This window comes from Lissotriton helveticus, chromosome 6 (genome assembly GCF_964261635.1).
Source record: "Lissotriton helveticus chromosome 6, aLisHel1.1, whole genome shotgun sequence".
Lineage (NCBI taxonomy): Eukaryota > Metazoa > Chordata > Amphibia > Caudata > Salamandridae > Lissotriton > Lissotriton helveticus.
In genome coordinates, this window is record NC_136067.1 from 156006344 (window position 1) to 156028188 (window position 21845).

The window sequence follows — 21845 nt, forward strand, 5'->3', positions numbered from 1 at the left end:
TGAAGTGTCACCTCAGATGTGAGCATTTTTAAGTGTCAGACCGCACCGAAGATGCGCACTATGTATAAACACGGAAGGGCGTCCTTACCAGCGTTGGCTAGCCGCTGCTCTTCCTCCCATTCCAGCTGCTCCTTTTCGAGCTGTTCTTGCAGCTCCCCTTCTCGTCTTTCCCGGTCGAGTCTCTCGCGTTCGAGCTTCTCCCGCTCGATCCTCTCGCGTTCGATCCTGTCCCGCTCGAGCCTGTCCCGCTCGAGGCGCTCACGTTCGCTCCGCTCCCGCTCGAGGCGCTCTCTCTCCTGGCGCTCGAGCTCCAGCTCTTCCAGGCGCTCGCGCTCCTGTCGCTCGCGCTCCCTTTGCCGCTCGCGCTCTCGCTCCCTCTCGAGCTGCTCCTCTTCGAGCCGTTCCCGCTCGAGCCGCTCGCGCTCCAGCCGCTCCCTCTCCATCCTCTCGCGCTCCAGCCGCTCCCGTTCAAGCTCCTTCTGGCGCTGCTGCTCCTGCAGCTGTCTGAAACACAGCGAACAAGAGGAGCGTTAAAATGAAAGGAAACCATAGTTACCAGGTAAATGCTTGGATAAACCACCATCAATATTTAATATCAAGCTAATCAATTACCGCAATGCCTGAGGGTAGCAACGCGCATTATGCCATGATCATTTAACGCAGCTTTTTAAAGGGACAACACCAACAATCTCAACATGGCATTTCGCACACAAGAGCCTAAAAAACACGTCAGCACAAGAAAGATGCACTGTGCATGCCCGCTTTACGCTATCAAGACTTGGTCGCAGCACTGGCATTTAGCCTCCACCTTCACACTTCCAATCAGCAGTTTTACTTCAAATGGCAAGTCAATAATTCGGAAACAAATTTGTACATTACAAAGCAAAATACAACTCCTTTTGGACGCGGCTTGTATAGTGAACGAATTGCAATCTCGTAGGTGTCGAATCCGCATTACTAGCCCAGACACAAAATAAAATGTTGCGCACCAGAATGCAAACTACCCGGGCTGTAGTTTAGACTTTCTTCGGAGAACATCGATTCGTATTGGCTTAATATTGGCGCACGGCCAAAGGGTTCTCCCCAAAGTACGTACTTACTTCACTATGAAAGGTCTACGTTTTCATAGTCTGTCATCTGGGTCATTTAGCAACGCTATGTAAAGATGAGCTCAATCCAGGGGCAAAGGAAATGCACACAGTACAAGTTATGGTCTGAAAATGAAGTGCACATGCAAAGTCTCCTCTTCCTGCCCGGCTAGTGAAAAGTGAGCAGCAAGGCCGCAGTTTTACTAAAAACAAACATTTAGTCTTAACATTCTGCAGCCAACACAGAAGTCAAAATGGGAAGCGTGACAAAGCAAAGCCAAGTCGTCATCACAAAAGTTAATCGTGAAACAGGTCTGCTACCCAGAAACCTTTGTACACAGCGCAATCTCTAGAAACGGGATAACAAAGTTCAGCACGACAAACAAGCCAAAGCAATGTGGAAATGTACAGGCTTACGGGATATAGCACTGGCAAAGCTAATAAATCTTGCCTAAGTGTACAGAAGCCCAACGGCGGTACAGCACGGCTGAAAGTAAACACAATATTCAGACCACATCATTTCGCTTTCATCCTTTACTTTCAGCCATGGTGCACTTCTGTACTACAAAAACTCTTGCGTAGGTGAGCTCTTCTCACATTGACATTGCTTTTTTATCATCTTTTGACCATGCTGCACAGTATGTTGCCGATGTGGTACAGCACTGCCAAAAGCACTGGCAAAGCCAATAGTCCCATAGGATAGACCAATTGAGCATGACATGATCAACCGACAAAACAGACACCAATTACTAAAAGAGCACATAATCCTAGTTTGCTGGCCACAACTATATTTCTGATAAACGTTCTGTCAGGGGTATGTGGGGCATTTGTAAATGTTTTTTAAACACTCTATATACCTCGTCATAAAACAAGATGCAGGGGCCTCTTTACAATTTTAAATCAGAAAGCTTAATACGGCATCCAAAAAGCATTATGTAAGGGAAGTTATGAACAATTTTTGCACAAGCATATTTCTGTGCCTCATTAACGTGCAGAATGAAGTTTCACTCTCGATTGCACACATGCACTGATATTGCCATTAATGCACACTGATATTGTGGTGTTCTTTTCAAATCGAATTTCCTATGACAAGTAGATAGTGTTTTCCTGACCCTGGTTAGCTAGGCCTCATTTTCGGACTGGCAGCCATGTTTTCCACAATGGATGTCTTCTCCCTGCACATTTCACTGTTTGCTATTTCTGCAGCACACAATGAAGCAGTCATGCTTGCTTATTTCCACCGGCATGGTCCTTGCTGTTCTCGAAGCAATCTTCCTAGCTTGGTCACAAAACTATCTTATGGCATGGTCCTTCTGTTAATTCACTGTACCTATTAATTCACAATAGTCTGCTGTTGTTCATGTATCTACTTTGTTCTACCATCTCCGGATGGCATTAGCATAGTGACAGAATCAATATTGATGTTGTGGGCTAATGCTTAGGCGCCAAGGTAAAATGACGTTTAATTAAACTGCACTCTGATTTTCTAATAATGTGATACATTTGTTCACATCATGCTGAATATGCACTTTCTATTTTACTTCCTATGTAAACCCTCAATTTTGAGGGTGAGGGAGATGACTTTCCGATTCTACTAGGAAAGCTGTCCGTTTGTCTATTGATTGTGCTGTTCACTTGGGACTCAAAAAATGTGGATGTTGCTCTTATTCTGTATGCCCTATGTGGTGAAAGCCTTAATGGCAAGGACTATGCTGATTCTGTATCGCAATCTTTTTGAGTTTTGCAATTAAAACTTTAAATGTATTCTGTTGATCTATTACTCAGTTATTGAGTGGGTGGGCAAAGTACATAATTGACTGCATTTCTGATATTTTGATGTGTTGGGAGCTAACTTGTCTCGGGACACATTGCCTCACGAAACTGGTTTAATACAGTCCCCAATTCATTAATGCGTGGGCATTCTCAGGAGGTAAATTATTAGGGTGAAAAAATTGCAGGGAACTCCATGTATAGGACAACTTGTAATGAACCTTGTCACAGTACTGAGGTATATCTATTGAAAGTCTGTACTTGCAGTGGTCTTACCTGGCGAACAGTAACGTCTTAATGGATTTCCTTAAATTTAGATGGTTTCTCTTCTATTTCAAGCCCTGGGGAACGTCATTACAGTCCTGTGCTGCTCGCACAGTGAAAGACCGCCTGTGAACCCCCCGCACCCCACCAATGAACAGGAGATAGAAAGTGACACTACAATATTAACATTTTGAAGCTCTGCTGGTTTAAAAGAATCCAAACTAACCATGTGTTTTGAAGTGCATCTTTAAACACTATCGCTAGTCCACCACCTTGTTTGTTCACCATCTACTCAAAGCATCTTTCAGGACTGCGAAAGCCAAATATAGATTGGAGTTACTTTCCTTTCCCCCCATTGACAAGATTACCTCCCCGGTATTCTGCAACGTAGTACAGTTAGCCACCAATCTCTTTCTTACTCACTCTAAGGTACTTTAGTTTGAACACTTGTCTCCGCTCCACCATGGTCCGCCACTGTACTTAATCAGACAGTGAGGCTGCCTGGGAGACATGCCTCTGGCGTTTGGCCTCTGCTCTATCACACATTTGCCTTGCTTATACGCCCTCTGTGCAACCTGCACATGGTCATGGTCATTCAGTTCCTTGCAACTAGACTACCAAGTCTAGCTAACAAACGATTAAGATGGTCGCTGCAAACCTAAAACCAAGGGGTGAATAGCACCTGGAGTGCACAAACGACAGAATCCAAAAGCCCTTTTTTTATTTTGCCAAAACTTTAAACAAATATCTAAAATATAATCCTAAATAGACATTAGAAACACTGAGCGAGCGGTCTAAAAGTGAAGAAAATCCCAAGTACTCTGCTGCTAGTAAAATGTTCTCCAAGTATTCTGGAGGGAGAATTCATGATTTTTTTTCACATAAATCAAGATTCACTGTAGTATTCAGGATACAACATTTTTGCGTCAGCTTGGACGGCTTAGTGCCCAGGGACATTTAAATCTATTCAGAAATGTACGGGTATGTGTAAATGGCAAACATGGTTGCCCCCCCAGTGGAAATAATAGACCAGAACTGCTCAAATACATTTTCTGCCATACTGCACATAAAATGGTCATCAGAAATGCTGTAAAGTATACGAGACGGCCACCCTTCGATTCTCTGGAGTACAGTAGGTGATTAACACTGCCACAAAACTGAACTAAGGCAAAGCCAATAGGTCTGGCCTTAAAAAGTATGCCATCTTCACAAATTTAATGCTTCTCAAACATATGCGATGTTAAAAAAAATAATAATAAAGGCAAGCAAATAAAAAATCAGTGGCCCGCAACTCTGGCACCGAAGTACACCCCTTTTCATGTAGTTATGGGCATGTGAATAAGCAACATGCTGTCACTCAAAATGCAAGGCGGGCTATGGATGAAGTGGGATGACCCACTGCCTCAAGCAGTATGCTCTGATGACAAGAAGCAACATGTGAATGGACCACTGGATGAAGAAGGCAGTCCCCAAACCCCTCGAAGTATGTATATATATGAACGTACTTTAAATGTGGATTTTTCTGGAAAGCAAAAGGCTGGCGACACAGTTAAAGTGGTCTCTATGACAGACCTACAAATTACCTTCGAAATACTGTTCAAAAGAAACATGATAGTAATTCTAATCGTTGTACCAGCTCAAAATGATGCCTTTTCAAGTTATCTTACAGCATTCTTCGCTCCTCCACCATATGACAGTGAGTTAAGTGACGTGAAAATCTTGGCTTAAGGCGTGCCCGCTCCTTTCACTGGCGAACATTCATTCAGTCAGAGCGCTGCTCAGCAGGTTCACAGCCCACAGGCGTCAAGCATGGGGAGACCAGAACAGTCGCACCCCAGCATGGCCGACTAGTGAGTTTGTATCCTCTTCACCCAGCTAGCCTCGGAAAGGAGGGGGAGCTGGCATGAACCCCGACTGGCCCCGGCTAAGAGACAGATCTGGTGCCCTGCAAGTCAGCGCACGCAAACAAGCAGCAGCTGCAGCTGAACCCGCAGTGCTGTGTCCAGCAGATGTTCACATAAATCAATCCCACTTCTGCGGAGGTTTTCAAAAGGATCATTAGATAGGACTAAAAAAGACCCGCCTCCCACATACTGCCAGCCTGCTTTCTGCATTCACATTTCCATAATCAAATGTCAAAGCTAATCCTGGAATGAAAACAGGAATATATTGAGATAAATGTAGAAATCTATGCGTAACACTAGTGATGACTAAAAGTACAAAGCAGCAGGCGGAGGCTCTAGTGCAGGTACATGTGCAGAAGACTACATGAAAACCTGATCCACAGACACACATACTCCCTCCCGCCCGCTTGTGTGATCAGGACCAACTGCAATTCTTAATCTTTCCTTGGGGTACTTTTTAAAATAAAAGTATCGTAATCAGAAATTGAGGACATATTTACAGAGCACTCCATATTACCAAAATGTTGTTCCGTTGGGTGTAGGGTGTTTTTATCAACTATATTGGGAGATATTTTTGGAAATTATATTTAGGACAATACTTACACCAAGTAATATTCGGATTACTATTTATTATGGCAAAATTTTATCTATTTTACTGCGATTGTTCTCGGTATTTTGATGGTGACATTTTATTTCGCACTATCAAACTATATATTCAGACTAGAATACGCTACAATAACCATTCTGTGGTCCTCAAGTAGATCACTGGATTAAATGGGAGAATGCTACACTGTAAACCAACAGAATGCCTACATACAGGCATCACTCAAAGTTTGAAGAGGAATTATTACCATCACTCCTCTTGCAAGGAGTGACAAAAATGATTACACGGCAGATTGACTGGAATATTTACTTGCATGTAAGTATATATTTTTAATTTTAAAATAAAAACACACAAACCACGATTTCATTGCAGCTGGAACCGATGAAATACATTTTTGTTCACCTGGAAGCCCATCTTCATATTAGTGGAGCTCCTTCTTGAAGCAGCTCTAGGACAGTGTGGACGGAAGCTCGGGTAGAGCTCTATGTATCCTCTTCCTTTCCAGATGAGGGGATTGACTGGTTACAGGTTTGTATGCTGTTCATATGGGTGGGTGGATTGGTGTATTTAAGACCCATTCTTTCCCTTTTCTTTTGCCACACAGTTTCACATACTTGTGGCCATCTAAAATAAATAAATAAATAATCTAGCCTGGCTTGTGTTTTCACGGTTCCCAGGTGACGCGTATTCGGCGGCTAATGTGGTGTTGACGACAAATTTGGAGGCAAAATACACACTTATCTAGCAATCTAATCTAGACTTGTCTTCATGCAAAAGTTGACTGCTACCATATCTGTTGCACTGTTAGGTGTGCAGTGAACGCTTTCTCTAAAGGGAGCTGCCAACTCATCCTGGTTGAGTAATTTTTCAGGTATCAGCACCATAAGCTAAAGCAACAGCTGCAAAAGGAAACTATGTTTTACGAACAACCAGTGTTTAATGCTAGGGAAACTCTGGACGAGAATGTTGTATTTCATCGAGGATCTATTAAAGAAGGCAGGCCTGGGATTAAGGAACCGTGCCCCGAAAATACACTGCACATCCTGCTTCACGTTGTGCAAAAATACTAAAACACTGCATTTTTCGTAACTGGAAGGAGTGTTCAACCTGGGTTAGAAAAGGTCATTTTCAAAACCACTGAGCTGACTGCACCGACAACTCCTTAAAAGCACACCAGTTGCTACAAGGGTAACTTTGCCTAATCTTTAGTTGCTTAGACTGAGCACAAATATAACTCTTGAGGCGTCCGAAAACAACCGAGCCAAACATTAGTTAAATAAGCAATTTCCACAACACGTTTAAATATACAAGAAAAACACAAAAGAAAGAAAATTAAACCAAACAAAAAAAGGCAAAGTGTTCCATTAAACAATATATGACATACATTTGAAAACTGATAGGTTTCGATTTAGAAGGCAAGTGCCAATCTATTGTTTGTAAAGCATAGTTTAAAAAAGTAAAATAAAGAAAAAAATACTGGCGGGCAAGCACCAAACTTGAGGTATCTCGAAACAGAACACTGAATTCGGCGTTTTCAATTGCTATAAACTAAATGATTTAATTTTCAAATACTTTTCACTAGGAATCTCTAAACAGACTGTAAAACTAATTATGCATGTGTAAAAATAAAATACATCTAGTTGTAGGTACTTCAAAGATCAAAGCTGCCAGAGTGCGAGTAAGTAAAACAAAAAAAACAGTACCCCCACCTTTAATTACACCCTGCAATTATTACTTATGCGCTAAGCAGCAGGATGAATCTGTTGAAATAAAATACTTAAATATATAGTGTGGTTTCTTAGTGCAATAGTCCAGTGTGCTATTCTGAGCACTAAATTGGACTAGAATTACTACTGCGTCCATGAACTCATAAGAGACAGTAACCCAGAAAGCACGGACTCCACACCAGAAGGAAAGCTCAGTGGGTTGTGTGGGGCAACAGTCACTTGACTTCCGTGCTCGACAACAGACCCCAGATTATGCAACAGAACTTAAATAGACACAGAAGTAAACAAGCGACAGTGACCCTAATAAGTAAAAAAAATACACTAGGAAAGCAAGGATTTAGGAGTTAGCAGGCATACAAAGGGAAGCGTGGCAAGAGCAAAGCAAAGAATATCAGCTAAGAGCACATAAAGACGAGCAATGAGGCATGCATATTTACTGATGTAAATGGGGGGCGGGGGGAGACAAGCGGCTTGGGCACTGAAACTTTTAATAATGACTAAAATATTTCAAAGGGACATTAAAATGATAATTTTTCACAAATTGACACCTGAAACTCTGCAGCGTTCGTTCAAATTTTATTTTTGATACTTCTAATAAACCTAACCTAGTACATGATGGACGGAGTGTTACAGCTTTTCAACCAATCACAACCCGTCCAGAGATCAGGGTTTAATCCATCGTTCTTTTGCTCAGTATGCCACACCCCAGTTTGGACTCGACCATATGCAAATCAGTCTTGACCCTGTTCCTCATCGGAACAGTCGAGTGGACGATTCTCACTTGAGGGTTGGTTTCAAGCAACAAGAAAGTAACTAAGTCAGAAGGTAAAACCTGGCGCAAGGAAGGAAGTTTACCACCATGCCGAAACATCAATGGCTACAGAATCCAGCATTATCACATTTTGCGGGACCCCCACCGCTACAACATCCTGTCTTGGCCCGCAGAAGAAGTTGGACTTCCGGAAAATGGACTGAGTCCCAAATTAAAACTTTTGGCTGCTGCTACTTACTAGGCACCAAACCCTCAATCCATCTCAGGTGGTCTGAAATCTCCCCTAGCCACAATCAACTACAACTATTGTAGCTTTCTGTATCCTGGTACTTTTTGACCCAAAACATTAAAGTTCATATATCTGGATCTTTTAATTATGCCTGGGCGTGAACTCCGCTCACGGAGTTTTCTGCACTTGTCGCACCGCAGAGCTTGCAGAGTGCAGAAAACTCCGCTCCGCCTAGTGCAGCAGAGTTTAACAGTAAGTTGGCGACCACGAGCGGTCGCTCAGGTAGCATTTCTACCCGAGCGTCAGGAAGATGAGCGTTAACAGCAGTTCGCACTCCACCCTGCCACTTGCGGAACTACGCACCACGTGGAGTTCCGCATAGCAAACCTCAGAGAAGCACGCCACGGTTCACTTTTAATCTATTTCAACCATTTTTAAATTAAATTATTTCCCTTTTATTACTAAATTAGTTTGGGATTATAATGTGCAGTTTCTGGAACTTTAAATCGTTTTTGCTCTGCTTAAATGCCTAACATTTTTCTGGGGATAAGCCGGAGGCTTGCACCAGTTACCAGGAGTGAAGCCAGCTTTACTCAGGATAACATTTGATGTAGCAAAATATTGTTGGTACATTGGTGGATTCAGCCTCCCAAAAAAGTACAAAAATCTAACAATAGTCATACAAGAGGGGCTTTTAGTCTCTGGCGTCTCATCAGGAGATGCTGTACATGAGCAAAGTAGGTACCCTCCGCATGGGCGGCGAAGGATCTATGATCTCTCAGCAGGAGAACAAAACATTAAGCATGAGGGACCCAGTAGCAAGGTGCAGATGCCATGTCCACACAGAAAAAAATATGTATTATATTAAATATAAATAATGTAGCAAGGATGGCTAGGGTTGTTATTGAGTGAACAAGAGAGAAAGAGGACAAGTGATGCCCTCCCATGGAGGCTAAAACAGGACTAAGAAAGTAACTAAGTCAGAAGGTAAAACCTGGCGCAAGGAAGGAAGTTTACCACCATGCCGAAACATCAATGGCTACAGAATCCAGCATAATCACATTTTGCGGGACCCCCACCGCTACAGCATCCTGTCTTGGCCCGCAGAAGTTGAACATCGACACATAGCCAAGAAGACTGTGTAGGAAAGACCGAAAAAGAAGAAAGGCATGTCAGAACCCCCTTCAGAGGGCCAAGGAGCCAGCAGGGGTTACTGAGCCCAACTGTTGGGGCCTTTTACTCCTGCTGTCCTGGGGCCAGACTTAACTATGGCTTCAGAGAAACTGGGCCAAGCACTACATCTCTCAGCGGTAGCACAGGTCGAGTAGTCCAATACTCTTCGAGGGAGAGTCAGGTGTGAGGCATATAAAGGAGCAGCACTCTTACAAACAGTAACCACAATAAGATGACTGTCCAGTCAAATATTTGCTTTTGTGAAAAAAGTATTTTAACAAGGCCTACAAAGCATAGAGGCAAATTGCTACATAATATCCAGAGTCTCTTAAGGTCGGCGCACTTGCATGGCCTTGACCAGCATCCTAGAGTCCCTCCTTTCTTTGGAATAAAGTGGGTTATTTCTAATTCTATACTGGAGGACAGTACAAGGTCTATGTTTGGGCCATAAGAGTCAACTTTGCTAAGTTTGTGCAAGTCCCCAACAGACCACATGGCCTCAAACAGTTTTACCCATCCAGTCAGTCAGCAAGGGCAGGAGAATGAGGCCACATCTCTACGGGCTGTGGTCTCTCGAAGCTGAAGGTCTATAACCTTGCGCGGTCTTTCCCAAATGATGTTTCAGGTTCCTCAGTTTCCGGAAGACCTAGGTCAGTGTGACGACCTTCTACACAGCTCTCCATAATCAGTATGTGTTGCTCACAGCAGCTTAGGCAAAATGATCCAGAGCAATGGTCTTGCCTCCGTGGTGGCCCATGCGGTCATATCAGGGTCACCAACTGGCTCTTCACAAAGGTGTTGGCCCTTTCTTCATGGTGGCCCCCCATTTGGCATGCAGGGTTTCAGACCTTATCCGTGCTACAGTCCCGACCACTTTGCTCAACGAGATCCACTCGGAAAGATGCCCAGCTGGGCCTAGCTCCCTCCAGGTGTTCTCCTACTCCTCACAGGGATCTCTGGTCTTGGCAGCCAGGCAGAAGGATGGTACTCCAGGCTCAGGGCAAGTGGCCTTGACTTCCTGTGTAGTGATCTCTCACCCAGCAGAGAATAGCAGACACTGGTCCGCAGCCCTGATTCCATGAGCTACAAGTCCTGGGGATCTCTCCTGAAGAGCAGAACTGTTGAATAAAGTTTGGGACTCATGCACCTGCCTTTATACTGCAAATTCAGACAAATGTGATTTAGTGTCCGGTTCTTTAAAATTTGGGTTGCGGGTGTTCTCTACTTTCAAGTGCTCTCTAATCTGTCCCATCTAGTTATAAGGATAGTCTACCACAGCAGGAATGGCTTCAATTGCAATTGACCCACAACTCAGGCCAATGAAGTAACCTGAGAATCACACCTGGATGCCCGCTTCCACTGAACTATGCCTCACAAAGCTTCAAATGCCTAATTTTTCTCATCTCTCAAGATTTCCTGGTCCACAGAACCAGACTAATCAGTCACACTACCTCCCTAACAATGAGCCTTGGCCCGACTAACCAGTAACTCTTCCTAGAATCAAAGAGACCTTTAATGTGCACAGAGAATGCTCCACTCACTGTGTGTGAGAGAGAGAGTGTGAGAGAGAGAGTGTGAGAGAGAGAGTGTGAGAGAGAGAGTGTGAGAGAGAGTGTGAGAGAGAGAGTGCGAGAGAGAGAGTGCGAGAGAGAGAGTGCGAGAGAGAGAGTGCGAGAGAGAGAGTGCGAGAGAGAGAGTGCGAGAGAGAGAGTGCGAGAGAGAGAGTGCGAGAGAGAGAGTGCGAGAGAGAGAGTGCGAGAGAGAGAGTGCGAGAGAGAGAGTGCGAGAGAGAGAGTGCGAGAGAGAGAGTGCGAGAGAGAGAGTGCGAGAGAGAGAGTGCGAGAGAGAGAGTGCGAGAGAGAGAGTGCGAGAGAGAGTGCGAGAGAGAGTGCGAGAGAGAGTGCGAGAGAGAGTGCGAGAGAGAGTGCGAGAGAGAGTGCGAGAGAGAGTGCGAGAGAGAGTGCGAGAGAGAGTGCGAGAGAGAGTGCGAGAGAGAGTGCGAGAGAGAGTGCGAGAGAGAGTGCGAGAGAGAGTGCGAGAGAGAGTGCGAGAGAGAGTGCGAGAGAGAGTGCGAGAGAGAGAGAGTGTGTGAGAGAGAGAGTGTGTGAGAGAGAGTGTGTGAGAGAGAGTGTGTGAGAGAGTGTGAGAGAGAGAGTGTGTGAGAGAGTGTGTGAGAGAGAGAGTGTGAGAGAGTGTGTGAGAGAGAGAGTGTGAGAGAGAGTGTGAGAGAGTGTGAGAGAGAGTGTGAGAGAGAGAGTGTGAGAGAGAGAGTGTGAGAGAGAGAGTGTGAGAGAGAGAGTGTGAGAGAGAGTGTGAGAGAGAGTGTGAGAGAGAGTGTGAGAGAGAGTGTGAGAGAGAGTGTGAGAGAGAGTGTGAGAGAGAGTGTGAGAGAGAGTGTGAGAGAGAGTGTGAGAGAGTGCCTATGTTCTGAAAGGCTTGCTGTGTGCATGTAAGGAGTGTAGAGAGCGCTTGTTTGTCAATCAGCATCTGTAGAGCACAGCACTGTCACACCTGGGGGTATCTGGGCACTGGGGTGAGAGGTGTATCAAAAAGCCAGGTCTTGGGAAAACAGTGGGAAGAAACTAGTAGAAAAAGGCAAAATAGAGGGCATAAAAACAAGCAAGCAGAAAAGGCAAACCAGATGGCAGATAAACGAGCAGAATAGGCAAAACCGAGGGCAGAAAAACGAGCAGAATAGGCAAGACAGAATAGAAGAGGGCAAAACCGAGCAGAAGAGGGCAATACGGGAGAGAAATTCCCAAACAGAGGGTAGAAAAACAAGCAGTAAAGGCCAAACAGAGGGCAGAAAACGAGCAGTAAAGGTCAAAGGGCAAGAAAACAAGCAGAAAAGGCAAGAGAGGGCAGAAAAACGAGCGTGCAGAAAAGGCAAAACATACGGCAGAAAAACTAGCAATAAAGGCCAAACAGAGCAAAAAACTAGCAGGAGGTGGCACAGGAGATAGCAGGTAGACAGGCAGCAGAGGGTAGTGGGCTGCAGGCAAGCTGGACAGGGGAACTGTTGCAGGGGGAGGTGGACAAGAACCGGCTTGTGGATTGGGAGCCAGAGGAGCTACATGAGATGATGAGTGCGGGTTGAAAGTTTAAGGGTGAGCCTGGCTGCTGAGATTTGCATGGTCTGGAGTCTTTTGATCAGCTGAGTGTTGATTCTGCCAGTGTTCCCGTATTTCAGCTTGCCTGAGTGTGGGGAAGCAGAAAACAGACTGTTCACTTGGCTGGTGAGTTGGTTGTTGATTACAATTCCGAGGTTCTTTACATAGGTTGTAGAGAGGGGTGTGAGCAGAGTTCGGAAGGTCGCCAAGTGGAGTTCCAGAGCAAGGTGTCTTGTCAAAGAATACTATTTGTCTCGTCTGTGATTAACGGGAGGCAGCAAGTTTTCATCCATCTGGTGACTTCGGTCAAGCAGTGTTTGGCACAATCACCATGTAGGCCAAGTGTGAATTAAGGACAAAGCAGCTTAACTTTACACGAGTGTGCCAGTATGTACCACTTCCATAACACATGTAAAAAGGCACGTTACCACTAATGATCAATACTAAACAAAACTAGTGTACTGCCACCATGACAGTCGTGTCCCTTAACTTCCGGTAAGGGCAGTGGCCCAGGGTGATGCTTGGCGTGTCCCACTCAGTCTAACCAGACTGCAGTACCATGAGACAGACCTAGGTATTGGCTCTCAATCATCAGTGTTTGCCCTTAATCAAAAATCAGAACCAGGGATAAAGATATCTGTGCAGCTGGGGCACTCAGGGCAGGGGCACAAGTCTGTCACTATGCAGGGAACTTTCCAGTCTCAACAGTTGGGAAAGAGGCATAAATGCAGAGGACCTTTTTATTGAAAAATATATTGGCAATCTAAATGCAAAAGAAAATCCAAACATCAGAAAAGGTCCAAGCACCAGAAAAGGAGTTATTATAAACCTTTGAGGTAACTCCTCATTTAGAAATGGTTCTGTTGAATTAACTGCAAAGTTACCAATCATACATGCGGTGGTTGGAAGGCCTTTCAGAAAGGAATGCAAGGCTACATGTACAAAATGCAATTTCTCTAAATATCTGCCTCAAAGAAATACATTTGGGCTTCACAAAATTGTCTTGCGTTTATATGAGGCAGATGGCTCTAAACATCTTTCTGTTGCATTTACTTCACTCAACCTAGAGCAGAAAATCCTCCATTCTTTTAGAGCCTACCAAATCTGGTCTCAATGAAAAACTGAGCAGTCACAGATAATTACAAGTGCATTACCATTCTAAAATTCTAAAACATGGATACGACAATTTTAAGTAGTGAGAGAAAAACTATAAGGGAGGCAAAAGTAAATATAACCAAGTAATAAGAAAGGAGTTTGTTAGTTGCAATTGTATTTGGGCTATTCTGTCCATGAAACAAATCCAAGGAAGCGAATGCACTACAAAATTATCTAAAGTGACTAACATGCATTAAAGGTTAATACAAACCATCAAAATGACAACTTTAGAAAGAATATCTTTCATATGGTTAAACACCCCTTTTCTTACACATTTAAAACTGCATCTGCAGCAAAATGGCTACTTTAAAACAAAGCTGAAACTTTTTCTAAAATCAGGCAAAATAAGCTTTTACTTCTCTAGAACTTGCAAGTCATCAACAAGGACATAATGCCTATAAAGAACTCCTGTGCATATCAGACAGGAACTTGGTTGAGAGGAGTGGTATGTTGAAATGAGGGAGCAGGGTTTTGCATGCATATGTACCATATCACATCCTCAGAATCCACATCAAAATTTCCATAGGCTCCTGGGAAAAAGAACCAGATTTATTTTATACTAGGTTGCACTTATTGAATGACAGCGTAACAGCTGGGTTAACTGTGTAAACAATGCTGCTCTACTGGGGAAAGCTTTAGGGAAAGTTAATTAAACGAAGGGCGTTAGCTCTGGAATTTCTGGATAAAACCATTTAATACAGTCGTAATTTCCTCAAATCTGAGCGCAGTATATCCCACAGACTGACTTCGAAATACACTAAACCTGGCGATCTGAAACGGAATCTAACACTTAAACCTCGAGCTCCGAAGCGAGCAGCAAGTCAGCAGTAACTTACAGCAGGAGCCGCTCCACGCTTGGGCCATTGCCTCTCTGCAGTACAATGGAGGGGCCGAGAGTTTTCATCGCGCCAATGCTCTGGGTATCTAAGCTTCGGCCGGGGCCTGCCCCTTTATATGAGCACCCGACGCTGCACGGATGACCTAAAAGCTATATTGAGCCCGTGAGAAGCAAGTGACAGCACGACACACGACACCAGGCCAGGCCGAGTAACATTCCTGTCATCCTAACAATGTATTATTTAACACCCGCGAGTAATATTAGCAACATGAGCAGAGCTCAGCAGCCCACTCAAATCAAAGGCGCATTTCAAAATCAACATCCCCGCCACAGAAGCCTCGCTGCTGATCTGGGTATTCCGAACCAGAAATAAGGAGCTGAAGCTCAAATCATAAACGGCAAATTAACAAGCGTCTCACCCATCTTTAGGTCGCAGCCTAACAAACAGCGCAGCTGTCTGGCTTACTAAAGACATCTTGGGGACATTCCGAAAGCTAACTGCCCGTTGCTTACCGTCGGCTTTGTGGTTTTTAACTCACATTTGCTGGCATGATTTGATTTAGACTGTCCGGCTCAAGTTCGTCCCTCCCGTTGCCCAAACCTGGTTTATGGAATTCTTTCACAAACTCGCTTTCTATCAATAGGCCTTTAAATCTTATTCTGATCGTTTCACATTGTTGTGCATTCAAAGACCGAGTCAAAGGTCAGGTTGAGTTTTCCGTAGAGCCTGGTGTCTATTTTTCTTTCTCGGACTTCGAAGTGAGAAGACTTCATGACTGAACCGACGGTGAAATCAATACATTGGGTGATGAAAGGTCCACACATTACCGTTTGTGCGCTGTATACATTTGTCGGTAAACCTATATGCGAGTGCAAATGTAATGGTCATTTCAAGTGAAGATGTATTTTCTGTAATGGTAATATGCTACTATATCATGCATACTACACGTTACCCCATTATACTCTACTCTGTGCCCTTCTACTCAATTCTACCCTGCACCGCTCCACACTGCGCGACTCCACTCTGGTATCCTGCACTACTATACTCTACCCTGCACCACTCCACTGATATAATCTACTCTATGTTACTGCACTCCATTAAACACCACTCGAGTCTGCATCACTGCGAACTATGGCAATTCAGTCCACACTACTTTACTCAAAACCAATGCACCCTAGGCCACTGTACCTACACCAACTACTTTGCATCAATGCACTTTACACCAGTATACTCCTCAACATCCTACTCTGCAGCACTCTATGCCACTGCACTCTGCACCCTATGCCACCCACCCTGCACACCTCTGCTGCCCTCTATGCCACCCTAACCTGCAACACAACATCCCACCCTGAAACACCCCACAACACTCCACTGTCACTGCACTCTACTCTACGTCAGCACACCTCTACTCCACTCTATGCACCACTGCACTCATCAGCACTCCACTCTGAAACTCTACAGCAATGCGCTCTACCCTGCACCACTGCACTCTACTTTGCACCCCACAACCTAGTACTCAGACTCTACTGTGCATGACACGTTCCACTCCATTAAACCCTGCTCCACTGACCCTTTACTCAACTCTACTTCACTCTATGCAATTTAACGACACTACTCCACGACGCTCTACGCAACTCCCTCTATGCCACTGCATGCCACTTTACTCCACTCCATGACACTACCACACAACAATCTACTTTGCTCTGTCACTCTACTCTAAAACACTACTCAACGCAAACACTTATGCCACTCCGCTCAACACCACTACACAACACTATGCCACTCCACTGACATTACGCAACTGGACGCTTTACTCCATTCAACGCTCCACCCCAACACTCTACAACACTACTACCTCCACAAAAATCCACAACACTGTACACTATCCATGACACTCCACTTCACGCCTCTCCATGCAACAACTCTACTGTATGCTCCTCTATGCTACTCCCCTTTACGAAACTCCATTCTCCTTTACCCTACTAACCTTTAGCCATGCTGAACAGCAGCCACTCTGGTATACAGCATTGCTAAAACATATTGGTGAAGTAAATAGCTCGTGCATAGGCGAAACGTATTGGCTTTGACAATGTCTGTTAACCTCAGAACTCAACTGCCAAAGGCATGTGCACTGATGTACTACTACAGGTAGATTGATACGTCATGAAGCAATGCAAAAAAAATAAACCAAAAACAGGACTATTTTCTTACGATAATGACAGCATTGGGCTAAGCAAAGTTTGAGTGATGTTCACAAGTTCATTCTGATATTTCACAAGTAAACAAGTTAACAAATGGACTATGCAGAATGTTAAAAACCTGGAGTAAATAGCAGTAGAAGTTACGTATACGGCAAACCACATCCAGTGGACAAGCCTTCAGCACTACTGCCGCTACACAAATGGACCTCCTCCTGTTCTTAATTTCTGCAGGAAGCTGAAGACCTGGCTATTCGAGTAGTCCCTCTAGGACTTAGGATTGGCTAGACTCACCTGTTCAGCACCAGGATACCCTCATAGGTGATAGAGTGGTTTACTAATATGTATAACAACATTTCTACACACTGGAGTGATGATGAACTGTCAGACTAACAGTACAAATGAGTGGAACTCTGTTGAGCTTCAAACATGTGGCATCATAGCAGTTGTCCCCAACTACTAGAGATTACCTACCACATGCACACATCTGCCGCAACAGGCACACATACCAAACAGGATGGTAAAGTCACAATGCCTAGAACCGACACCTTCCTGCTACAAAGCACACTCCATCACGTGCACATCTCATATCCATAAACCTGTTTAGAATCTGATGGAAACGTAAGAGCCCTTTGAAAAGTCACCCCACAACTCCCTGAAGCACCTTATTGCCAAACTAACAGCTGCTCTCACACTACGTACATACCAACCAACGACAACAACAACAGTGGGCCTTCTCGTCAGTCTTGACAGTGAGGGGAGACCTTGTTTGTGAAACGGGACTACCTGCCCTACTGCTTAGAAAAATGTATGGCTTTTCCTGCCTGCATCAACTAGATCTCGACTTGTATCAAACTTCTCACCTTGAGAGAGAAGACCTCGGACACAAAGTACTGAAGATTATTAATAGGGTATGGGGACATTACCTACTACATTAACTCCTTGTGTTCATTGGATCTCATCCCGTATACTTTTTGTTTCAAAGAGCTGTCAGAAATAGTCAAGCCCACCAAAGCATATTTAGTGTTTGGGGATGGATGGGACCAAATGACAAAGCATGCCACAAACGGTGGGAGAGAGGATATGTCCAAACACAAACATGTCATGCCCCATATAAACAGGATACGGACATCCATAAAATTCTCTTCTGGTGGATCATACTCTATTATAGCTGTGTGGTCTACCTCCCATATATTTAAAAAATACTGTAATCCATAGAGCCACTTGTCTTTGCATTTATTGGTTTCTTCGTAGCCAGTGTTGCAATTTCTCAAAAGAATACTGGCAGTGCTTCAACTTCTCCAGCACTGAATTTTTCACAGGCAGGCTTTAAATTAAACGCCCATTGTAAGGGTGAGATTCCTCTTTATAGCAAATGTAGCAGTCTTAAAGTCACAAATTTAACACAGCAGACTTCATTTTTGAACTTGCCTTGAGACCAGTTAGGTGAATAGGCTGAACCCTAACTTCCTGGTGGCCATGTTCAGATTTTCAAATGCATGTGTAAAAAAAATCCGAAGTGTCAGATAAGGAACCTAGCTATGCTGTCAGAGTCACTATCATAGAGGATGTGATTTTTAGAAAAAAGGGGGAGAAGATACCCTTTTTCTTGAGTCCCCTCACTCACCAGAGTTGCCTCATGGTGACATGCTTCATCATAGGGGCCATCCCAACCCTCTGCGGGTTGAGGCGTGCTACGACTTGCGAAATACGTAGGAGCACTATTAGCGAGGACTATGTGTGGTGTAATGGGAAAAAAAGAGAGTGGAGTGGTGTGAATTAAAAATATCTTACTAGTGGGCGAAAGACTTTTATTCGTGCTCCTAGCAGATATATTAAAAGGTGGGGTGGGTCTCTAGGTAAGGCCGGTTGTCTAATAGGACCGGAAACCTAGTAGATAGCCAACTAGTTTCGAGCTGTACCCCTCAGCTCTTCCTCAGGACATCACAAGGACCAGCCCTGTGATTTCCACTCCAAAACCGTGAAGATAATGCCCAACTATGAGCACTTAAATACTATATATACATACGACTCCAGAAATTTGTGGTGAATCTGTTGGTGGAAAGAAAGGGGGAAAAAAACAAGGTTACTGTTAGACCTGGCATCTTTGGCGTGGTTTCCCCTACCTTTCTCCCTCTACCTCCTGTATTTTTGATGCTGTGCTGGATTTCGTTTTTGCTGGTTTAGATGCTTTGGACACTCTGCCACTGCTGATCAGTGCCAGAGTGTAAGTGTTCCCTGTGTAAATTGTTATTCTGATTGAATATACATGTTTGGCATATTTGTATCACCATGAAGTCCCTAGTAAAGTGCACTGGGTGTGCCAGGGCTGGTGATGACAAATGCTACTAGTGGGCCTGCAGCACTGATTGTGCCACCCACAGGAGTAGCCCTAAAATGATGTCTCAGGCCTGACACTGCAGTGCCTGTGTGCAGTTTAGAACTGCCATGTCCTCCTGGTCAGTGTCCCCACTGACCAGGCCTAACCCTTCCCTTTTCGTGCACATCAGTCACCCCTATGATAGGCCCAAGATACCCCCCCTGGGCAGGTTGCAGTGTATGTAAAAGGTAGAGCATGTACTAGTGCAGGTGACATGCTCTGGTAGTGAATGGCTGCCATTTTCGTTTTTCACTACTGTAAGGCTATCTTGCTCCATAGGTTAACATGGGGGATGCTGGCTACAGTGGTTAACAGCATTTCTTCCCATAGGAACAAGATAGGACATAAGTATCTAGTATCCCTGAACTCAGAATTTACACATCTTTTGGGAAAGGTTGTTTTTAAATCCTGTGTTTGAGAACAGCACTTTTAGAAAGTTGCTGTTCTCTTGTCTGACCCTTCTGTGTGCCTGGGCCTGTTTGTGTATTGACTGTCTGGTTTGAGAGTGACAGGGGCTGGGGGATTCGCCAGGAGGCTGGATGAGTCAGCACTAGGCTGAATGACTGCAATTGGAGTGGTGGGAGGAGTTAGCACCTGGGCCTGACTAGGGCTGTGCCTGCCTTCCACAATGCTGGCTCCACCCCCCTGCTGGGCGGCTGAGGACCCTGCCCCTCACTCTGAAAGGAAAGATGCAGCCAGCAAAACAAAGTGCTCAGGATCCACCCAGAACTGGTTTAGACCGGGCTCAGGGCCCACATGCACCAAGAGAACAAAGACTTTAGGGGTATAAGAATAGGACCCCTGACAACAGAAAATTAGATCATCCTGGAAATCAAGAAGGAACCTCTGCCAAGGAGAAAGCTGAAACTGAAGAAGGAAGACTGTCCTGCTGTTGCTCTGCTGGACTGACCTGTTGCTTTGCTGCCAAGGAGAGGGGAAGGACTTTGCTTTGTGCTGTGTCCCCTTGCTTGAAGGAATCTCCAAGGGCCTGAGAAGAGCTGGCTCCCTGTTTTGAAGTCCCAGGAACAAAAGGACTTCACCCCCAGCTTCCCTGAACTCTGCTGAGAGAGTTCTGTCCTTCCTAGAGTGCTTGATCCAGTTGTGGGGCCTCTGGAAGTTGTACCCGTGCTGGGAAGCTTGAAACTAAGCTTGAGTGACTTTTGAAACTGAAAAGTGTCGCATCGCTCGCTTGCGGAGCGCATCCCCGACAGTGCGAGAAGATTCCCGCCGCTACGAAGGCCGAGATCGTCGCAGCACCTGACGCCGCTGCCAGAGCCGTCGCAGCCTTCGTTAGCGGGACCCACCAGACCGCTGCGGGAGAATCGAACATCGCTGCGAGTATCGTCGCAGAGCCTGTTGTCGCTGGGTGAGATCGCCGCACCGCTTGCTTGCGGACCGCATCACGTCGCTGCGAGCATCGTCGCAGAACCATCGCATCGAGGAGCTGCGAGAGAGAGGATCACCGCTGGACCGCGCATTGTCGCCACGGAGATAGTCGCAGCCCCTACGAGATTGTCGCATCGTGCGTTTGCGAGAACAGACTTCGTACGGAACCTACGCACCAGAATCCATACAAGTGGCCTTCCTCCCCATACAGACCGGATTCGTCGCAACACGCCCGCTGCTGCAGCGGGGCTGTCGCAAACGCCTCCCCAGGGTCTCAGGAGCAACGCATCGCTTGTTTTCCACCGCACCAGCTTCTGCTTTTGGAACTTTGTTGCAACTAAAAGGTACTGTGAGTAAACGTGACGCAACTGTGAACTTTTCACGCATCTGTAGAGAATTCTATCGCAACGTAGAGAATTCTATCGCAACCTAAACAATTTTAACGCAACCTTAAGAACTCTTTTGAAACCATATTCTTGAACTGTGTATGTTGGATTTTTGTCGTTTTGGTCTTGTGTAGTTTAGATTAAAAATACCTTTATTTTTCTAAACTGTTGTGGAGTCAGTTTGTGGTGTTTTCACTGTGTTACTGTGAGTGTTGGTACAAATACTTTACGCATTGCCTCTGGTTAGCCTAGACTGCTCGTGCCAAGCTACCTAGAGGGTGAGCAGGGGTTATCTCAGAGGGTTATCTCCTTGCCCTGACTAGAAGCAAGGGTCCCTATTTGGACAGTGGTACCTACCTCTGCCAACTAGAGACCCCCAGATCTAACAGTTACAATGCAGTGACTGGCCGCATGTCAATTACCCCCTCATTGTAGATGCTAAATGCGCAAACGACTAGTCAGGGAGTCGTACTCCTCAGTGTTGATCCTGTGGATATAACAATATCGTGTGATTGAAATAAAACACCGTATATACTTAGTTTCCCTTATACATGCCGCATGCTTCGTGCTTCCTATATTCAGAGGTACGAGTGCGGAGTAACGTTAAAATGGACCCAAAAAATGTAAGTTGTTGAAGATGATAAACACACGTACATATAAAATCATGTTAGAATACACACAAAAAGACAAATCATTTCACATACGTATATGAAGGCTTTAATAAGCCTCAAGGTCACATAAGGGGGTGGGGAGGTCTGCGTGGTCTATCTGTTGGTGGAAAAAAGTCCATGTTACTTTCGGACGCTGTTCTTACCGGTGTCACACGTGTGTGCTGTGTGTTTTAAACGCAGTCACTCCCT

At 44.9% G+C, this 21845-nt stretch overlaps 1 protein-coding gene across 3 annotated transcripts in view; it reads right to left on the minus strand.

The window, feature by feature from the left end:
• Positions 1-21845, minus strand: part of ENAH (ENAH actin regulator) — a 681857-nt gene that overhangs the window by 205469 nt on the left and 454543 nt on the right. For 2 of the 3 annotated variants that reach the window (XM_078647528.1, XM_078647526.1), the window contains exon 5: positions 89-504. In XM_078647528.1, the coding sequence (XP_078503654.1) occupies positions 89-504 (416 nt within the window). Of the gene's footprint in view, positions 1-88; positions 505-14632; positions 14703-21845 lie in introns of those variants that run through there. The other variant, XM_078647527.1, reaches the window with a different exon arrangement.